Consider the following 15,792-nt stretch of genomic DNA (forward strand, 5'->3'; position numbering starts at 1 on the left):
TTAACTGCAAAACCCACAGAGTTACCCACAAAGAGTCAGTGTTCCGGGATCCCTCCGGAGTGACCGAGGAGGCGCAACTCAGGAGGGAAAGGGCTTCTCCTTGTGCGGGTTTTTCCGGGGTGCAGCGACGGGGAGCGGGTGGTGGCTGCATCCGAGCATCGCAGCTCTGCAAACTGGGCGAACATTGTGCAGAGGGTCAACGCGCCCCGTCCCCAGCTGGGCCGGGCAGCGCCTGCCCCCGCCTTCCTGCATCCCTCCCCTCGGCCGGGGGCGGCTCTCGCCCCTCCATAAAGCCGGCGGGGCCGGGCACTGCCCTGAGCCTGCCCCGGCCATGCACCCCGCGCCCCGCCGCGGCGGATCCCTGGAGGCGGCGCCGAGCCCGCGGGACCCCGCCGGGCAGGTGAGGGGAGCGGGATGGGCACGGGAGGAGCGGGATGGGCACAGGTGGGGGGAGCGCGGTGGGCACGGGAGGAACGGGATGGGCACAGGTGAGGGGAGCGCGGTGGGCACGGGAGGAACGGGATGGGCACGGGAGGAGCGGGATGGGCACAGGTGAGGAGCGGGGTGAGCACGGGAGGAGCGCGGTGGGCACAGGTGGGAGCGCGGTGGGCACGGGAGGAGCGGGATGGGCACAGGTGAGGAGCGCGGTGGGCACAGGTGAGGAGCGCGGTGGGCACAGGTGAGGAGCGGGATGGGCACAGGTGAGGAGCGGGATGGGCACAGGTGAGGAGCGGGGTGAGCACGGGAGGAGCGGGATGGGCGCAGGTGAGGAGCGGGGTGAGCACGGGAGGAGCGGGATGGGATCCTCGCTGACCGGCCTCGGGATCGGTCCTGTCTTGCGGAGTAAACGCCGCTTTTGTGGAGTCACAGCTCGGGCGCTTCGCTGTTGCAGTTCTCGGAGCGGGGATTTGGGGGAAAAGGGAGCTTTCCGGCCCCGGTTACTTGGAGAGGGCTCATTGGAGAGCCCTGGCGTGCGGCTCCTCCGGCGGCGGCGGCAGCGTTCAGTGCCGCTGGGATTGGGATGGGACTGGTTATGCTGCTGTTCCTGGATAGAAGAGGGGGGAAAAGTCTCAAAGTGTAAATGCGAGCACATGAAGTTAAGGTACTTAAGCAACTTTTGGTGCATCATTGCTTAGGAGACAGAGGGTGTGATATAGCCCAGAAAAACTCACTCCTGGGTTACTCCACATTATAGTGGGAATTTGCTTAGTGCATCAGAGAAGACCAGATAAAATCAGCACTTATGCATTGGCTGCAGTTACTGATACTGTGCAGTTGATAAAGTCTGTAAAACTCCTTGTGAAGACAAGAAGCTGACAGCAATGGAGTAAAGTTTCACAAAAATATTGCTTTGCTGTATCCCTCAGATACTTGGAAGCCAAATAAGCTGTTCAGCACATCTTTTGGGTTGGTGTCTAAGAGCTAAGTCTTAGGAAGAACTTTGGTGTGGCTGGAAAACGTATTGTGATATCTAGTTGTAGTCACTCCTAATATCGTGTCTTCATCCTTCCCTAGAAGTGTGTCAAAAGGACAGTGACAAACTAAGCAGCTACTTAAAGGGAAGAGAATATCAAATGCCCATTGACATTTTTTATTAATCATGATTACTGTCAGTCAGTATGAAATATTTTGAAAAGATTTTTTAATCTTCAATGTATGGCTCTAAAATGTAATTTTTTTAAAGCAAATATGTTTGGATAATTTTAAATCGTGGTTAGCTATTAATGTAAACAATTAAAGCACAAAGTATGCACCCTCGAATATCACTCTCTCAGTGAATAACCTTTGGGGAGAAGGAGAAAGGGAAGATAATTGCTATGGGTCCCAAAAAGTGCAGTCTTTAACCAGACAGCACCTGGTTATCTACCTAAATAAAGGATTTAGAATACCTCTATGTGTGTGTACTTTCATCAACCTGAGTCAGGTTGGTGGAAAATCAGTTAATGACTTGCATAATTAATAAAAAGCCATCAATGCAATATTAATTTCCCCTTCACCCTCCAAAAAGCTCAAATGTGTTACCATGCAAAGGAAAAGTGTCAGATTTTATTAGAGCTGGGTTGCTGAGTTACTGATAGAGAATAAAATATAAGTGAAGTGCAGCCACTGGAGGAGAGGGATTGTTTCTGCATTAACATTTTCTCCTGTTGCCTTACACCCAAATGGCTGCTGCATTACTGTCTTCAGTTAATTTTTTAATTAAAGCAGAAGATTAGCTTTGGTGTAGGGTTAAATATGTAAATGGTGTGCATTTGGCATTGTAGGCATCTCCATTTCTCTTGTCCAACTTCTAATTCCTAAGTTAGAGGTCATTTCTAGGGCTTAATATAAGAACATTCTGTGTTTTGTTGTATTTTCTTCATTGATCTCTTAAACACATAACTTTACAGATGTTGTCACCTGATCCTAGACACAGTGTAAGTTGCAGCAGCAAAACATGAAAGAAGAACACTCGTTTTCGGTGCAGGTAGTCTGTCCCAGCTGTGCACCTCATAACACTGCATGCAACTGTGCCAAATCTCATAAAGGCTGATCTGGGCTTAAGTCAATGCTCCTAAATGTGGAGTCAAGCCAACATGCTGCATATTAGCCACTTACATAAACCAGCCCTACATTCATTGCCTTCAAAGACTGCCACCTAACTCTACTTGTAACAGAGACTTCTTTGCACACAGCATCTCCTACAGCTGTATCATCTGAACAGGATTTGGCTCACACAAATGGCCTCTCTGCACTTGAGACAACGACCAATGACCTGCATGTAATTGTGGTGCTCCTAGCTTTTCCTTTTCTGCTTGAAGTACTTTTGCTCAGTGCCTGTTCCTGGCTCTTGTAATTGTGATCTGACACTGAAGTGAGCTGGGAAACCTGCAGGCTGCTCAGCTGAACCTGGACTGGGCCTGCCAAACAGTTTCAGCAGAGAACTTGATGTCTGGACTCAAGCTGATGGTGTGGTGTGATGGTCTGACACTATTGTCCAGGCTCATCATATCGTGGCAACTCATTAGAGGTGGGAACTCAGTCAGAAATCCAAATATTTTCATTAGCATCAGTGGGCTTGGACCTTTTCCATAGGACACAACTTTGGAATCCCATGCCTAATTACCTGCTTGAAGCCTTAAAGCAGCATCAAGTATCTGCCTCATTGTAAATCACTCAATCTAAAATGAAAGTAATGTAATTATTTTGTGAGGCAGATTTACGTTCTTAATCTGAATGGTGAATGAGAACATTTTGATAAAAGATAGGTAAAAGCTGGTTTTTCTTTTCAAAATTCTCAGTTATAGGTAGAAACATTTAGCTGTTCAGCATTATCTATTTTAAAGAGGTTAAAGCTGGAGAGACTGTATAAGGGAATCAGTGGAACCGGTGCATTTTGATTGCATTTTTGTTTTGCTCTTTTCATTTCTGAAAATGTCCCAAGATAGTGATATCTTTAACAGCTGTGTCAGATCAAAAAATAATTCCAAATAGCAATAATGTGCCTTCATTGTTCCTCTCCTCTTTCTTGCTGACTCATTCAGAAACCTCATCTTTTATTCTTTCTTTTTTGCAAGGTTTGAAGACATATGAGAGACAGGCTCTGCTTATAAGCCTTGTATTTTTTCTTTACTTTGCATTTTCCCCATTCTTCACTGTTTCAGTATTATCTCTCTTTATGGCCTGGCTACATGTAGCTAAGGATATGGTCTGTGATATCTGCTGATTTCCACACAGTGAGGAGCATGACCATTAGTAAGGTACAGAACCACACAGTCTGACAGTGTGGGGTGTCTGAACTTTTAGTGTGTGATTTGGGTGATTATGCCAAGGGTTTGACAAACGAATTAGGGGACAAAGAAGATGGAGCAGCTTGGCTGTGGTTGATCAGAGAGGGACTGTCTCTATAACCAGGAGATTCTGGTCAGCAAAACATTTTACCTCTTAGGTTTGTCTCCTTGCCCTATGAAAACAGTGTTTTACAGTTATGTAACAAGAGAAAGGCAGTGATTTTTCAGTTCTGATCTACTGAATCCTGATTCATCTTTTCCTACCTGTGTCCTGCGGGATTTGGATTATTCCCTTTGCCAGTGTTCACTGAACTTGCTAACAAGTGTTTTGTTCAATGTACTGTTTCTGCTGACATCTTATTGCTCCCCTTCCTCCCAGTAACAATGCTAATTATAAACTATACATCGAGAACATTTTCTGCATCCTACTGAATAACTAAAGATGTCCCTAAAATCGTTCAACTAAAAGAAAGATATCTTGGTATTTCAATCTCTCACAGATTCTATGTTTGCCTAACTTTATTCTTGTTATTGTGTAATGATTTAATTCGTAATTTTCCTTTTGTGGTTGATCAGTCAAAGCACAGCATTACCCCAAGACAACCTGAAATGTGAAAAGTTACACTTTTTGCACTGCTATCCATTCAAACCATTTTTTTTGTTTATTTGCATCTAGTTAAATAAGTCAGCTTACATGATGGTTGAAGATAATAAAGAGAATGAAGACCATGCATCTGAAAGAGGAAGGACAGCCATAATTTTTTCCTTGAAGAATGAAGTTGGAGGACTTGTAAAAGCATTAAAACTCTTTCAGGTATGTATGTGATAACCATATTGCTACAGCAGCTCTGTGCTTTTAAATTGTAAGGGTAGTTTTGGAACACACTAGAATTAATTACATCCATTTAATAAGGATTCTTAACCTGGCTCCCACTTTGCACCCAAAATTACCCATGAAGGCAAATTTATGCCTCAGAAATTAGATGATGGTTGGCTAAAAATCTTACCTGCACTGACTAAACACTGAGAGAGGTTTGCCTTTTCCCCTCATGACAAGAGGACTGGCACTCGACGTTTTTGCAGGGAATAACAGGTGGTCTGAAGCCCCTGCTGATGGCAGGTGGACACTTGGGGTGTCAGCCTGTGTTGAGTGCAGTACCCTTGTCACACTGCCCAGCCAGGCTGAAGGTGACAGAGGAGCTGCAATTGCACAGCTACTGGGCAGGTATTGTGTGAGGAATATGTGCAGAGCCACTGTGCTCTGGTGTGTGGCCCTGCATGTTTTAGCCTGGGGTTTTCTCAATGTTCCTAATATAAAACACATGGTTAAATAATTTTTCAGATTAAAGAGAAGTGAAACTAATGCCCTGAAAACTACTGCTTTTAAATCCTTTGCACACTTGTGAGATAATTATATGGTGACTTGATTGGCATTTTGGTGAATTTGCTAATCAGCTTCCTGTGGGAAAGATGAAAGAAAAAGGTCTAGGAATTTAAACTGCCTGACTGTGTCTTTATATGCTTCCTGAATGTAAATAAAACTGAAAGAACAGAGGTTCACTTTTACTTTCTTCTGAATAGAAAATCAAACCTTTTCTCCCCTCCAATAAGCAAACTGCTATCAAGAGATCCAATTAACTAAAACAGCTTCACAGAGGTGGTGAATAGCTCATGGCAGTAGAATAGCAGTTTGAAAAGATATTCTCATTTTTAGTCAATTGTTTTTAGTCCGTCTCTTTGAGAACATTACTTCTTACCAAACAGGAGAAGCATGTAAATCTGGTACACATTGAGTCACGGAAGTCCAAGAGACGAAATTCTGAGTTTGAGATCTTCGTGGACTGTGACAGTAACAGGGAGCAACTGAACGAGATCTTCCAGCTCCTGAAATCCCATGTCAACATTGTCTCTGTGAGCCCAACAGAGCATTTCAATGTCCAGGAAGATGGTAGGTACAAAAGGCAGTTCTGATGAAAATGCACTTCTGAATGCGTTGGTTTGAAATATTTTTATAGTTGTCCCCACCTGCATTTGTGTAGTGCGTTCAGACACCTGCCACCAGGTACCTGTGTCTTTGTTATGTGTGAGTCTAGTCTGGCTGACATGAGCAGGGCTGTGTTGTCTGCTGTCACCTGGGAGTTCAGGCTGTGTCAAGCTGTGTCAGGCTGCTGCAAATTGTGTGTCTGCTGTCTGTGCTCCTGTCCCTTCCCAGCACAGCCCAGCTGGCACCAGTGGGAGTCCTGCATCTGTGCAGGTCAAGGCAGGCTGGCCTGTAGGAAAACTCTGGGTGCAGGGCTCAAGTACACCACAATGGCAGAGATGTGATACTGACAGATCCCAGATTAGGTCAGACGCTGGGGAGAGTGGAAGATGGATTCTGCAATTTCCTCATGTAGTTCTTGATTTCATTATCCTTTTTACCCTCTTTTAGTCATAACTGGCTACTTATATTTGTATGGAAGAGGTGCCTTTTACCTTTAGATACTACACATCCTGTTTACTTCTAATTCAAGAGATGCCCAAAGTTCAGGGCAGCAGGAAGATGGTCCCATGTATTTTTCAGTCATTGTGCTTGGGAAGGAGAGGTCTGGACTTCTTGGATAAAATGGCTTACTTTAGCTGTAAGTAAGGGGAAATTCAACCTAAACAGTCTCCTGACCTTTTAAAGTAAACTGAGGAGCATTGAGGTAGAAAAACAGTGTATTAACTGCTCTGCCAAGAGCTTGGCAAAAAAACCCTTTAGGCTAAAAATAACCCCAAAGTGGTCGGTAGCAAAACTGCAATGATGCACCTCTCTCAGGCTGCAGGGCCTCCTGTTCCTCTTCCTCCCAGACCCCTCAAGGCAAAGATGGATGCTTCCCAGGTACCTAACCATGGAGAAACATCCATTTCCCACGGTTAGTAAAGCAGGATAGGAGGACTCTAACCTGCTCCCACTCTGCCCAGGGACCACAGGCAAATCGCTTCTGTTCCCCTTTGCACCATTTGTGCCCTAAAGACTCCCAGCAGCTGTACATGGGGAGACCTTGTCTCCATGGGATCCTCTAGATGCTACTCCAACAACAGCAAAGGGCCAGAGAAACCCATGTTAACTGTTTCCTTCCCGGAGGCTTTGGGGCTGGCTGCGCTCTGTAGGCAGACTGTGGCAGTGACCGAGGAGGAAGTGTGAGCTGGAGGCTGCTGCCAGATAGGCAGAGGACTCCCTTGTCTTATTCGTGCCCCTTTAATTTATAGATTGAGCTGTAACCACCATAAGTAGCGTTTCCTCCCTTGGTGTTATTAATAACCTTGTGGATTCCATGCCTTCCCTAGACATGGAGAACATTCCCTGGTTTCCGAAGAAGATCTCAGATTTGGATAAGTGTGCAAACCGGGTGCTGATGTACGGGTCTGACTTAGATGCTGACCATCCTGTAAGTACTTTTCCCTCCCTACACCCAATCCATAGTTGGAAACATCCTTTGTGGAGCTGACTTTAAAAAATAGCAGCTTTTCCTCCTCCCTCTCCTCCCCCTCAATGGCGCCTCTGGGGGTCTGAGCACTTTCTCTTGGGGATTTCATGTCTCTTTCTTAGTTCAGACAAGACTGACTGAATTCAGTTCCTGTGCCATTCTGCAGGGCTTACTTGTGCAAGAACTCCAGGACTGGGCCCCGAGTGGTCACATACAAATTCAAAAATCTTAAAAAATAAAAGCTGTTTTGAGGCAGGCTTTCTTCCTCCTCTTTCTTTCTTCCTTACTGGAGAAACCAAACTGGTATTTGGGCAGTGCAAATGGGCAATTTGTTCTGTAGTTTAGAATAATCAAGCAAGTAACTAAGTTTGTATAAATACTGATATGACTAAAATGAATCCCTGTCTACAAAATGTTTAGTTGCATGCATAAACCAGCTGATTTCTACTTTGGAGTATTTGCTCAGTTCCCATCTGTTAAACATTTCAGACTACAGCTACGAGTTTCCTGCCCTCTCCTTTCATTCTTACACTTCATACTTTTATATTCCCCAACTGAAGAAATGTCAAGTGTCCTGTTTTAAATTGATTTATTTATTATGGCTAGGAAACTCACTGAACTGTGTTTTGTTTTCTTACCACCAGGGTTTCAAAGACAATGTCTATCGCAAGAGGCGAAAGTATTTTGCAGACCTGGCTATGAACTACAAACAGTAAGCTTGAATTCTTCCAGAATAAGCCTTCTGGGTGCTTTGAAATAATAGCAGAGTGGACTGTGAGGAGCTCACCTTCCTGGGCTCAGGTCAGGCTGAGACAAGCATGTTCAGCTCAGGAATCAGAGCCAAGGAGGTGAAAGGAAGAGAGATGTAAGGCAAGATGAGAAGGTAGATCGAAGCAGCCCTGGTCAGTCTGAGGAGGTGTGGCTTGGCCAGCTGCTCTGCAAAGGAGAGGGAGGGGAGGCAAATCCCAGTATATAGCCCAGTGACCACTGAGACTAAACTTTCTGGGCAAATGTTAATACTTGAATTTTCTTTCCTGGTTAAAACTAGCATGTGTGATGTGTAGATAAGAAGTTTTCTGTGAAAAGAAATTCTAAGAGCTTGTGTCTTTGGAGATGCTTCTTGTGGGGGGGAGCGGGGGGTGGAGATCTTAAAGCAGTAAGAGTTTCATAACTCAGTGCTGTAAATTCTTTCTAAGCGTGATTTTCATGTGGCCTGATTGAATTTAGGTGTCAAGTTCCTCAACTGAAAACGACCTAGGAAAGGTCTGTATTTAGAGTTCCACTGCACTGTGTGTTTAATACAACCGGTTACCACAGTCCCAAGCTGATTACTGGTAATGTGTTGTTGATAGAGATTCCCCTGGAAAAACGTTTTCCATGCCAGTTCCTTAGTTGGCAGTGGAAATGCAGCGTACACTTCCCTTGCCATAATCCCCTTTATTCAAGGTCCTGACGCCTCAACAGGAAAGAGAGACTAAAATTAATATGCTCAGAGAGGTACTTGTCTCCTCTGCACAGAGGTATGATTTTTACCTGATGTGTATATTGAGCTGCTGTCACACAATGTGTTGTTAATTTATGGAATTCTCTTTTCCTAAAACAAATTTAAAGGGTAATGGAAAATAATTGCAGACTTAGAAATCCAACAGGGAAAAGGATGTGTCATCAGCTCCTGAAGCTGTGAAGAGATTACACAGGTTTTTTAAACCTTACTCTTGGCATTAAACAATTAAAACTGTTTACAGAAACAAAGTTTTAAGTGAGCTCAATGCAAAGACTCCTGACAACTGGTTAAAGTGAAAAAAAAGGCAAGTCCTTAGACTAAAAGCTTTCCAGGACATAGACCAGATCTCACTGTGTATTTGACAGCGTCTAATGCCAAGTGGTGCAGTCACACAGGAGTTAAATAGTAATAGTAGGTAAATTAAGTCACCTCTTATTAGCCATTTACTGAGGAATGTCCTTTCTTCCTCTTCTCCTTGCAGTGGTGACCCAATTCCCAAGATTGAATTCACTGAGGAGGAGATCAAGACTTGGGGGACTGTGTACCGAGAGCTCAACAATCTTTACCCAACTTATGCCTGCAGAGAGTACCTTAAAAACCTCCCTTTGCTCAGCAAACACTGTGGGTACAGGGAAGACAATATCCCCCAGCTGGAAGATGTGTCCCGTTTCCTGAAAGGTAATGTGCTGAGTTTCTAAAATGTTCTAATTTTCAAAATAAACCAAGGTCCACTGCAAATCCCACTGTTTTGTGCACACAAGGGAACATCCTTAGTGACTTGTATTCGTTCTGGTCCTTTAGGAGGCCTTTTGGCCTCCTCTTTAATGTATTGTGTTTTCAATGCATACAGTGACATTTGACAGGCAGTGTCTGAAAAGATTTTTAGGGTTGGCTAAGGAGATACCTGGCTATATTGTTGATTCTAGGCATGGAATCCTAGGAAATCCATTGGCACAGAGGTAGGTCCATTTTAAAAAATGTTGCTCATTCTCAAGCCTACGCCTCATTTTCCCACGTGGTTTTGAGCCAAGGTAGTGCCGTGGCTGTCACCCAGTTCCAGCAGGAAAGCTGCCAACGTTGTGCCTCCTATGCTAAACTAATGTACAGTTTCTCTGCTCATTTTCAGAGCGTACAGGCTTCACCATTCGCCCCGTTGCTGGATATTTGTCACCCAGAGACTTCTTGGCAGGATTAGCATTCCGAGTTTTTCACTGCACTCAATATGTCAGACACAGCTCGGACCCCCTCTATACACCAGAGCCGTGAGTCATTTAATCTTGTGGTAGAATTTGAGAGACAGTTTTGGATCTTGCTTGCCCAGAGCCAAGTTACTTAAAAGCTGTTCAAGAACACCAGCATAAAACTTATTTTTAAGGTGCTGAAGACTCAGCCTTCATGCTGAATGTAATGAAGTTACAGCATGCTGAAGTACCACCTTCATAAGTGCAGGATTTTCAAAAACACAACATGTTATTGGAGATCTCTTACAAATGTCACTGTGTGCACTTAGGTTAATAGCCAGTTGCCTCACAAATGGGGAGTTCAGATCTTAATTTTAGGCAACTTCATTTGAAAATCTGATTTTATGCCCTTTATATGTTGGTGTGGTTGGTATGACCTGCTTGGCTGCTTTCAGATAAATGAGTGACACTTTTCTGTCCTTTGGATACTAAAGTTTAATGCAAGACATTGTATCTGTTCAGTGGTGCTGCTTTTTCACTTTGCCACAAAGACAAATCATGAGATTTCTTGTTTTGTTTCTTTTTCCAGTGATACCTGCCATGAGCTCCTAGGCCATGTCCCTCTTTTGGCTGAACCCAGTTTTGCTCAGTTCTCCCAGGAAATTGGTCTTGCATCACTTGGGGCATCAGATGAGGCTGTCCAAAAACTGGCAACGGTGAGTGTTTGAGTGCCTGGGGATTCCATCAAAAGCTTTGTGCTTTACTAGGCTGATCCCACTCCATCGAATAAATTTTGAGCTTTGTGTCAACATTACCCACACCAGCTGCTAGATCTGTGTGTTTCACTGGTCCCTGGATTTTAAAGCTTGTAAAAAATCTTCCATGCTAGGAAAAAAACCCCACTTTAAAGTTGATATGACTGGTATTTTTCTTCACTCTAGTGTCACGTAATGGTTCAACTTCTGGTGGTAGACTACTTCTTGCAGACTGAAATTTTATGGTCTATTTCTTTCAGACAAAGTTGTCTTACTTCTGGGAACATGATTCAGTGATTTGAAAGTGTTCTATTTCTTTAATGTGTAGAATGAATTGAAATTACATGGTATTGAATGTGCTGAGTGCTAGCATTAGATATTTTTCAGTCAAGAAATTAAAATAATATAAACTAAATTAATTTTCTGGATATCAGTCTCTGGATGTCTTGGGAAAAGTATTTTAAGATTAAAAGTAAATTTAGATGAAAAATAATTGGTGCCAGTTATGCAAGAATTAGGTTGCTGATTTTTAAAATTTCTTTTCCCACCTCATGTAGCTAGTGGTAAAACTTGTATTACCTTCAGTGGGAGCAGAACTGAGCCGTCTATGAAAATAGTGTTCCTTCCGGTATAGCTGCAGAAATCCTGAAATCCAATGAACTGAACGTCTTTAATTTTACAGGACACTAAGCAAATGAGAAACAAACTGTACTGGGCTGTTCTCACTCACAGATCCTTTCCATCCAGTGTTTCTTTTAAGCTGAGGCTGTGATTTCACGTCAGTATTTTTCAAAGCATATTTACACCTCAGTGCTGCCACTGACATTAGCATCTTCCAGCCCAGCTGGGTGATCTGTAACATCCACCTTTCTTATGAGAAACATGCAATTCTGTGGTTCTTCACCCTTCCATTCTGGCTTTCCTCCTCTTTAAATATCTGAGGATAACTGGGTGATAACTATCTGATATTTGCCACTATTTGATGCCACCTACAGATAGAAATGCTCGCATCTAGTTCACCACAGCATCTTTGATGAAGGCTGAATTGTTTGACTTCTTTCTCTGTTTCAGTGCTACTTCTTCACGGTAGAGTTTGGCTTGTGCAAGCAAGAGGGACAGCTACGAGTTTATGGGGCTGGCTTGCTCTCTTCAATTAGTGAGCTCAAGGTAAGAATGGCTACTGCTTGTTTGCCTCTTCTCTTTGTACCTCATTATTATTGCCACTGTTTTGCCCTGCTTTTCATGAAGTATAATTTCTTGATGTTAGAGTCTGAGTAACTATTTCCAGATTAAAGTTTTGTTAGTTTAACCAGATTCTGAAAATACTGCTTCTGTTTATACATGAGCCTCGTGTCTGTGGAATCCCTTTTCTCACCCGGACTGGCAGAATATGACCGTTCAGAATAATTCAGTTTGTTAGGCTTTAATCACTGTTCATCTGCAGATAAAAATTTTAAGATGCAGTGCACTACAATCATGTCACATAATCCTTTTTATTCACTTTGTTGCATCATCTTTTTCCTGAATTCTTTGGATGGTGATGTTCCTCTGACCCATGATAACACGTCACCAGCACTCACTCTCTGACAGCGCCAAAGTCAAGCCTTTTGATCCAAAGGTCACCTGCAAGCAAGAATGTCTCATCACAACTTTCCAGGAGGTTTACTTTGTTTCTGAAAGTTTTGAAGAAGCTAAGGAAAAGATGAGGTACAGATTTCCCTCCACACCTTTTTATGAAAGCAGATTTGATTTTAAACATCTCTCTGTAGCAGCACCAAACCCTTTTATTCTTATTAGTTTTGTAACTACTTTTCACAGCATTGGGATTTTGGTTAGTATTTTCTTGGTCTTCCATGTACTGGGTGGGAGATATATAACAATTAGAACTATGTTTAAGTAGTTTAGAAAAGTGGTTATTGATACTGGCTGCATACCGAGAATGCATGTGTGGTTTATGTCTTGTTTACAACACCCTCTTTTGGTTATAACACACTCTTTTTTCTTTTTTTTTTTACCTCAATAGAGAGTTTGCAAAAACCATCAAGCGCCCCTTTGGGGTGAAGTACAATCCCTACACTCAGAGTGTGCAGATCCTGAAAGACACGAAAAGCATCGCCAGCGTGGTGAACGAGCTGCGCCACGAGCTGGACATTGTCAGCGATGCCCTCAGCAAGATGGGCAAGCAGCTGGAAGTTTAACACCCTGTCAGCACCGTGGTGCAATCCAATTCTTCCCATTCCCCCACTGATTTCTTTCTAGGCATATAATGTGTTGTATGCAGTACTCACTCCTTTACACATGGAAGAGTGAATGGCCCATAAGAATAACAATTTTATCTTGTTGCTCTCTGTAAATTTCGTCACATAAATGCATTCCTCCATCCCCCTTAGATAAAAAATGTCCAGAGTTGCCTTTTAGAGGCTTGTAGGGGAACAGAGAAATTGCCTGACTGAAGAAAAAGTGTGATCTGTGGATCAGGGCTGGGATCAGGTGCTGCAGGAGGTGGCTTACAAGGCAAAAGTGGAATAAATCCCCCTGGGGAAAATTCCATTTCTGACTCCAGCAGTCGGTGCTACTGACTGTATAGCATTGAAGACTTGACAGGGTGGAAGCTGTGGTAATTCAGTGTTTCTAAGTCTGTGCTACTAAGTTTGAAACTTGAATGATTGTAATGCAGGCATCAGGACACAAATAGCTGGAGGTTCAACATGATAAAAGGGACGGGTCAAATCTTGCTTTCAAAGGGATTATTCTTGCCACAAAGAGTTGCAAGTGTGCTGTTTGGCATGTGTCTAGTATAAGGCAGAGATACAGCTCTTGCATGAAATCCTAATTATGTTTATTTTAAGAGATTTGCTATTGGCTAAGTCAGGATTTTTGTTGCTGTCCTGGGTATTGCACCTGAGGGAAGACCTTTCCTTATAGAGATAATATTTGCCTTTTTCCTGACTGAATTAGTTTAGCAAAAAATAAAGCAAGCCATCAAGCACTGATTTAGCACAAAGCCTAAAACCATTTCCAAATTGCAACTTAATATTCAAATAGCTTAACTGGCTCTAAAATAACATCAAAGTTTAAAATAACACCCAAAGTTCATAGATCAGTGTGCTTTATGTAAAAATAAATATCCTGTTGATTGCTCAGTCGCTTTTTTGACCTACACAAGCTGCACAAAGATATGTTTAGTTTCTTCTTTACCTAGCCTGAACACCTTCATCCCGTATCAATCTAACTATAACTGAAAGGCCCAAGCATTTCATAGGAATTCTGTGGCTATGAAGGCAACAAACTACCTTGTAGTGTAAAGTATACCTAATTCCAGAGCACTTTAAAAGTGGTGGGAAGTAGTGTCCTGCTGAATTGTCTGCATTGCATAGTAGCAAACTTGCAGAGCTTCTGCTGCCCCTGTCCTGGCACGGACATGTGTGCAGGATGTGAGACATTTGAGTGGGGAATCTGATGTGCAGGGTGTATTTAATAGCACCCTAGGCACTGGTTTTTTCAGAGGTAGATCTTATCAAGAAATCCAGAAAGCGTGCTGGAAGAATGGTCTGAAATCTTAAATACACTGGAGATGCTAGTCCAGGATTTTGAGAACTTGAAAGGACTTTCATCAACCTCTGTGCTTGAAAATTAGCTTGAGTTTCATATGCTTTCTAGTAGGACATCTCTGCTCCATAAGCAATTGCCAGGCCAACCTTTCCAAGAATATTCACTGTTTAAATCAAGACTAGATTGTTGCTTCTGTGGCTATTAACCTGCTACAACTTTGTTTTAAAGAGCATTTAAGATGTAGAATTATGGTCTACAACATTTATGGCTTAGATTACACTTAATTTAAAAACAGATTTTAGGAACATTGTCTTTCTAAAGAAGAAACCTTCTTCTAAGTGAGTAGTAAGGGAGGATCTGTTTTGTCTGCTTCTGTGATAATAGTTAATATTCAGCTACAGTTTTAACAACGTTGGATTTATGATGTTGAAATATAAACAGGTCTGTGTTACTTCAAGCCTTGTCTGAACTATGTCTACATTTCAAGTAGGAGTTCTTAAACTTGTTAAATTAGCACCTACTTTCAAATGCTTTGTAAAAACAGCAGTTGTATGTTTATTTGCACTTGTGTAACAAAAGTAAACTGCTAGAAGTACTACCAAGAAGACGCACTTCCACGGCACTAACAACGTGTATGTTTGGCTTCACCCATCCGAACCTTCTGTAAAACGGTGATAGTTTAGGTACTTTAAACCGTTGTGGAGGCTTAAATGTCAATGAAATAAATGAGTTGCTGGAAATTATCAAAATCACCAAAGCCCTTTACTTCGGCACCGTAGCAATAAACACGAGAGGAAAGCTCACGTCTTTACAAAGAGTGTGATGGGTGAAGGTATGGTGTTAGCGTCTTTGCAATGGGGTTTAATGTCTCTACTGACCCTGGGCAGCAGGTTTGTGGCAGAGCCCGCACAGCTTGGCTCCTGAGACACACAGGGGTCTGCACAAGCCTGAACGTCGGCGCTTTGGGGTAAAACAGTAGGTTCCAGGGGGATATATGGGGTAGGCTGTGCCTTCCCTGTACCCCAGCCCGTGGGGCAAGGAAGAGGGCACCACGCGGATAGAAGGAGGCTGTGCCCTCTGAAACCTCGGGAGAGAAAACCCCGCGGCGTGTGCCCAGTGGACTCTCTCCCCTTATTCGAATGAAGCTGCAGGGCTCCTCTGTCTCCTCTTTGGACGTAAACCTCTGAAGCTTGTAGATTTTCCGGACAAACACGAAGCGCTCGCTCGCGAGTCGCCCCTCCCGGTGCGGTTCAGGCACTGCCCGCCCCTGAGCCCGCCCCGTGCCCGCCTCTTCCTGCCCGGCCCGCGGGCGGCGGGAAGCGCCGGGAGCCGCCGGCCCCATTCCATGGAGCCCCGGCTGTTCGCCTGGGTGAGTGCGCGCTCGGCACGGCCCGGAGGGAGCGGGGGCCCGCGATGGCCTCTGCCCGGGAGGCGGGAGGGTGGCGGGGCCGCTGCTCGCCCTCCCGGGATGCCGCGGCGCTCGGCCGCCGGCCCGGGGGGAGCGGGGCCGCGGCGTGCCCGCCCCGCAGGGAAACAACGCCGCGGTTGCACCGGGTGGGCACAGGAGGTCTGAGAGCC

General features: G+C 44.0%; 2 protein-coding genes across 8 annotated transcripts in view; both read left to right on the forward strand.

Moving 5' to 3' along the window:
• Positions 1 to 280: 280 nt before the first annotated feature.
• Positions 281 to 14,957, forward strand: TPH1 (tryptophan hydroxylase 1). The gene is made up of 11 exons (XM_032113253.1): positions 281 to 400; positions 4,447 to 4,584; positions 5,535 to 5,718; positions 7,083 to 7,183; positions 7,867 to 7,934; positions 9,208 to 9,404; positions 9,853 to 9,988; positions 10,497 to 10,623; positions 11,734 to 11,829; positions 12,236 to 12,369; positions 12,686 to 14,957. Exons 1-11 carry the CDS (start codon positions 332 to 334, stop codon positions 12,858 to 12,860), a joined length of 1,425 nt encoding a protein of 474 aa, XP_031969144.1. The 5' UTR covers positions 281 to 331; the 3' UTR covers positions 12,861 to 14,957.
• A 548-nt stretch (positions 14,958 to 15,505) lies between these two features.
• Positions 15,506 to 15,792, forward strand: part of SERGEF (secretion regulating guanine nucleotide exchange factor) — a 142,652-nt gene continuing 142,365 nt past the window's right edge. For all 7 annotated transcript variants that reach the window (XR_004241088.1, XR_004241089.1, XR_004241086.1 and 4 more), the window contains exon 1: positions 15,506 to 15,583. Coding sequence is in view for 3 of the 7 variants with exons in the window: in XM_032113608.1 (XP_031969499.1) it covers positions 15,560 to 15,583 (24 nt within the window). In the remaining 4 variants the exon portion in view is untranslated. The remainder of the gene's footprint in view (positions 15,584 to 15,792) is intronic.

This window comes from Corvus moneduloides, chromosome 6, assembly GCF_009650955.1.
Source record: "Corvus moneduloides isolate bCorMon1 chromosome 6, bCorMon1.pri, whole genome shotgun sequence".
NCBI lineage: Eukaryota > Metazoa > Chordata > Aves > Passeriformes > Corvidae > Corvus > Corvus moneduloides.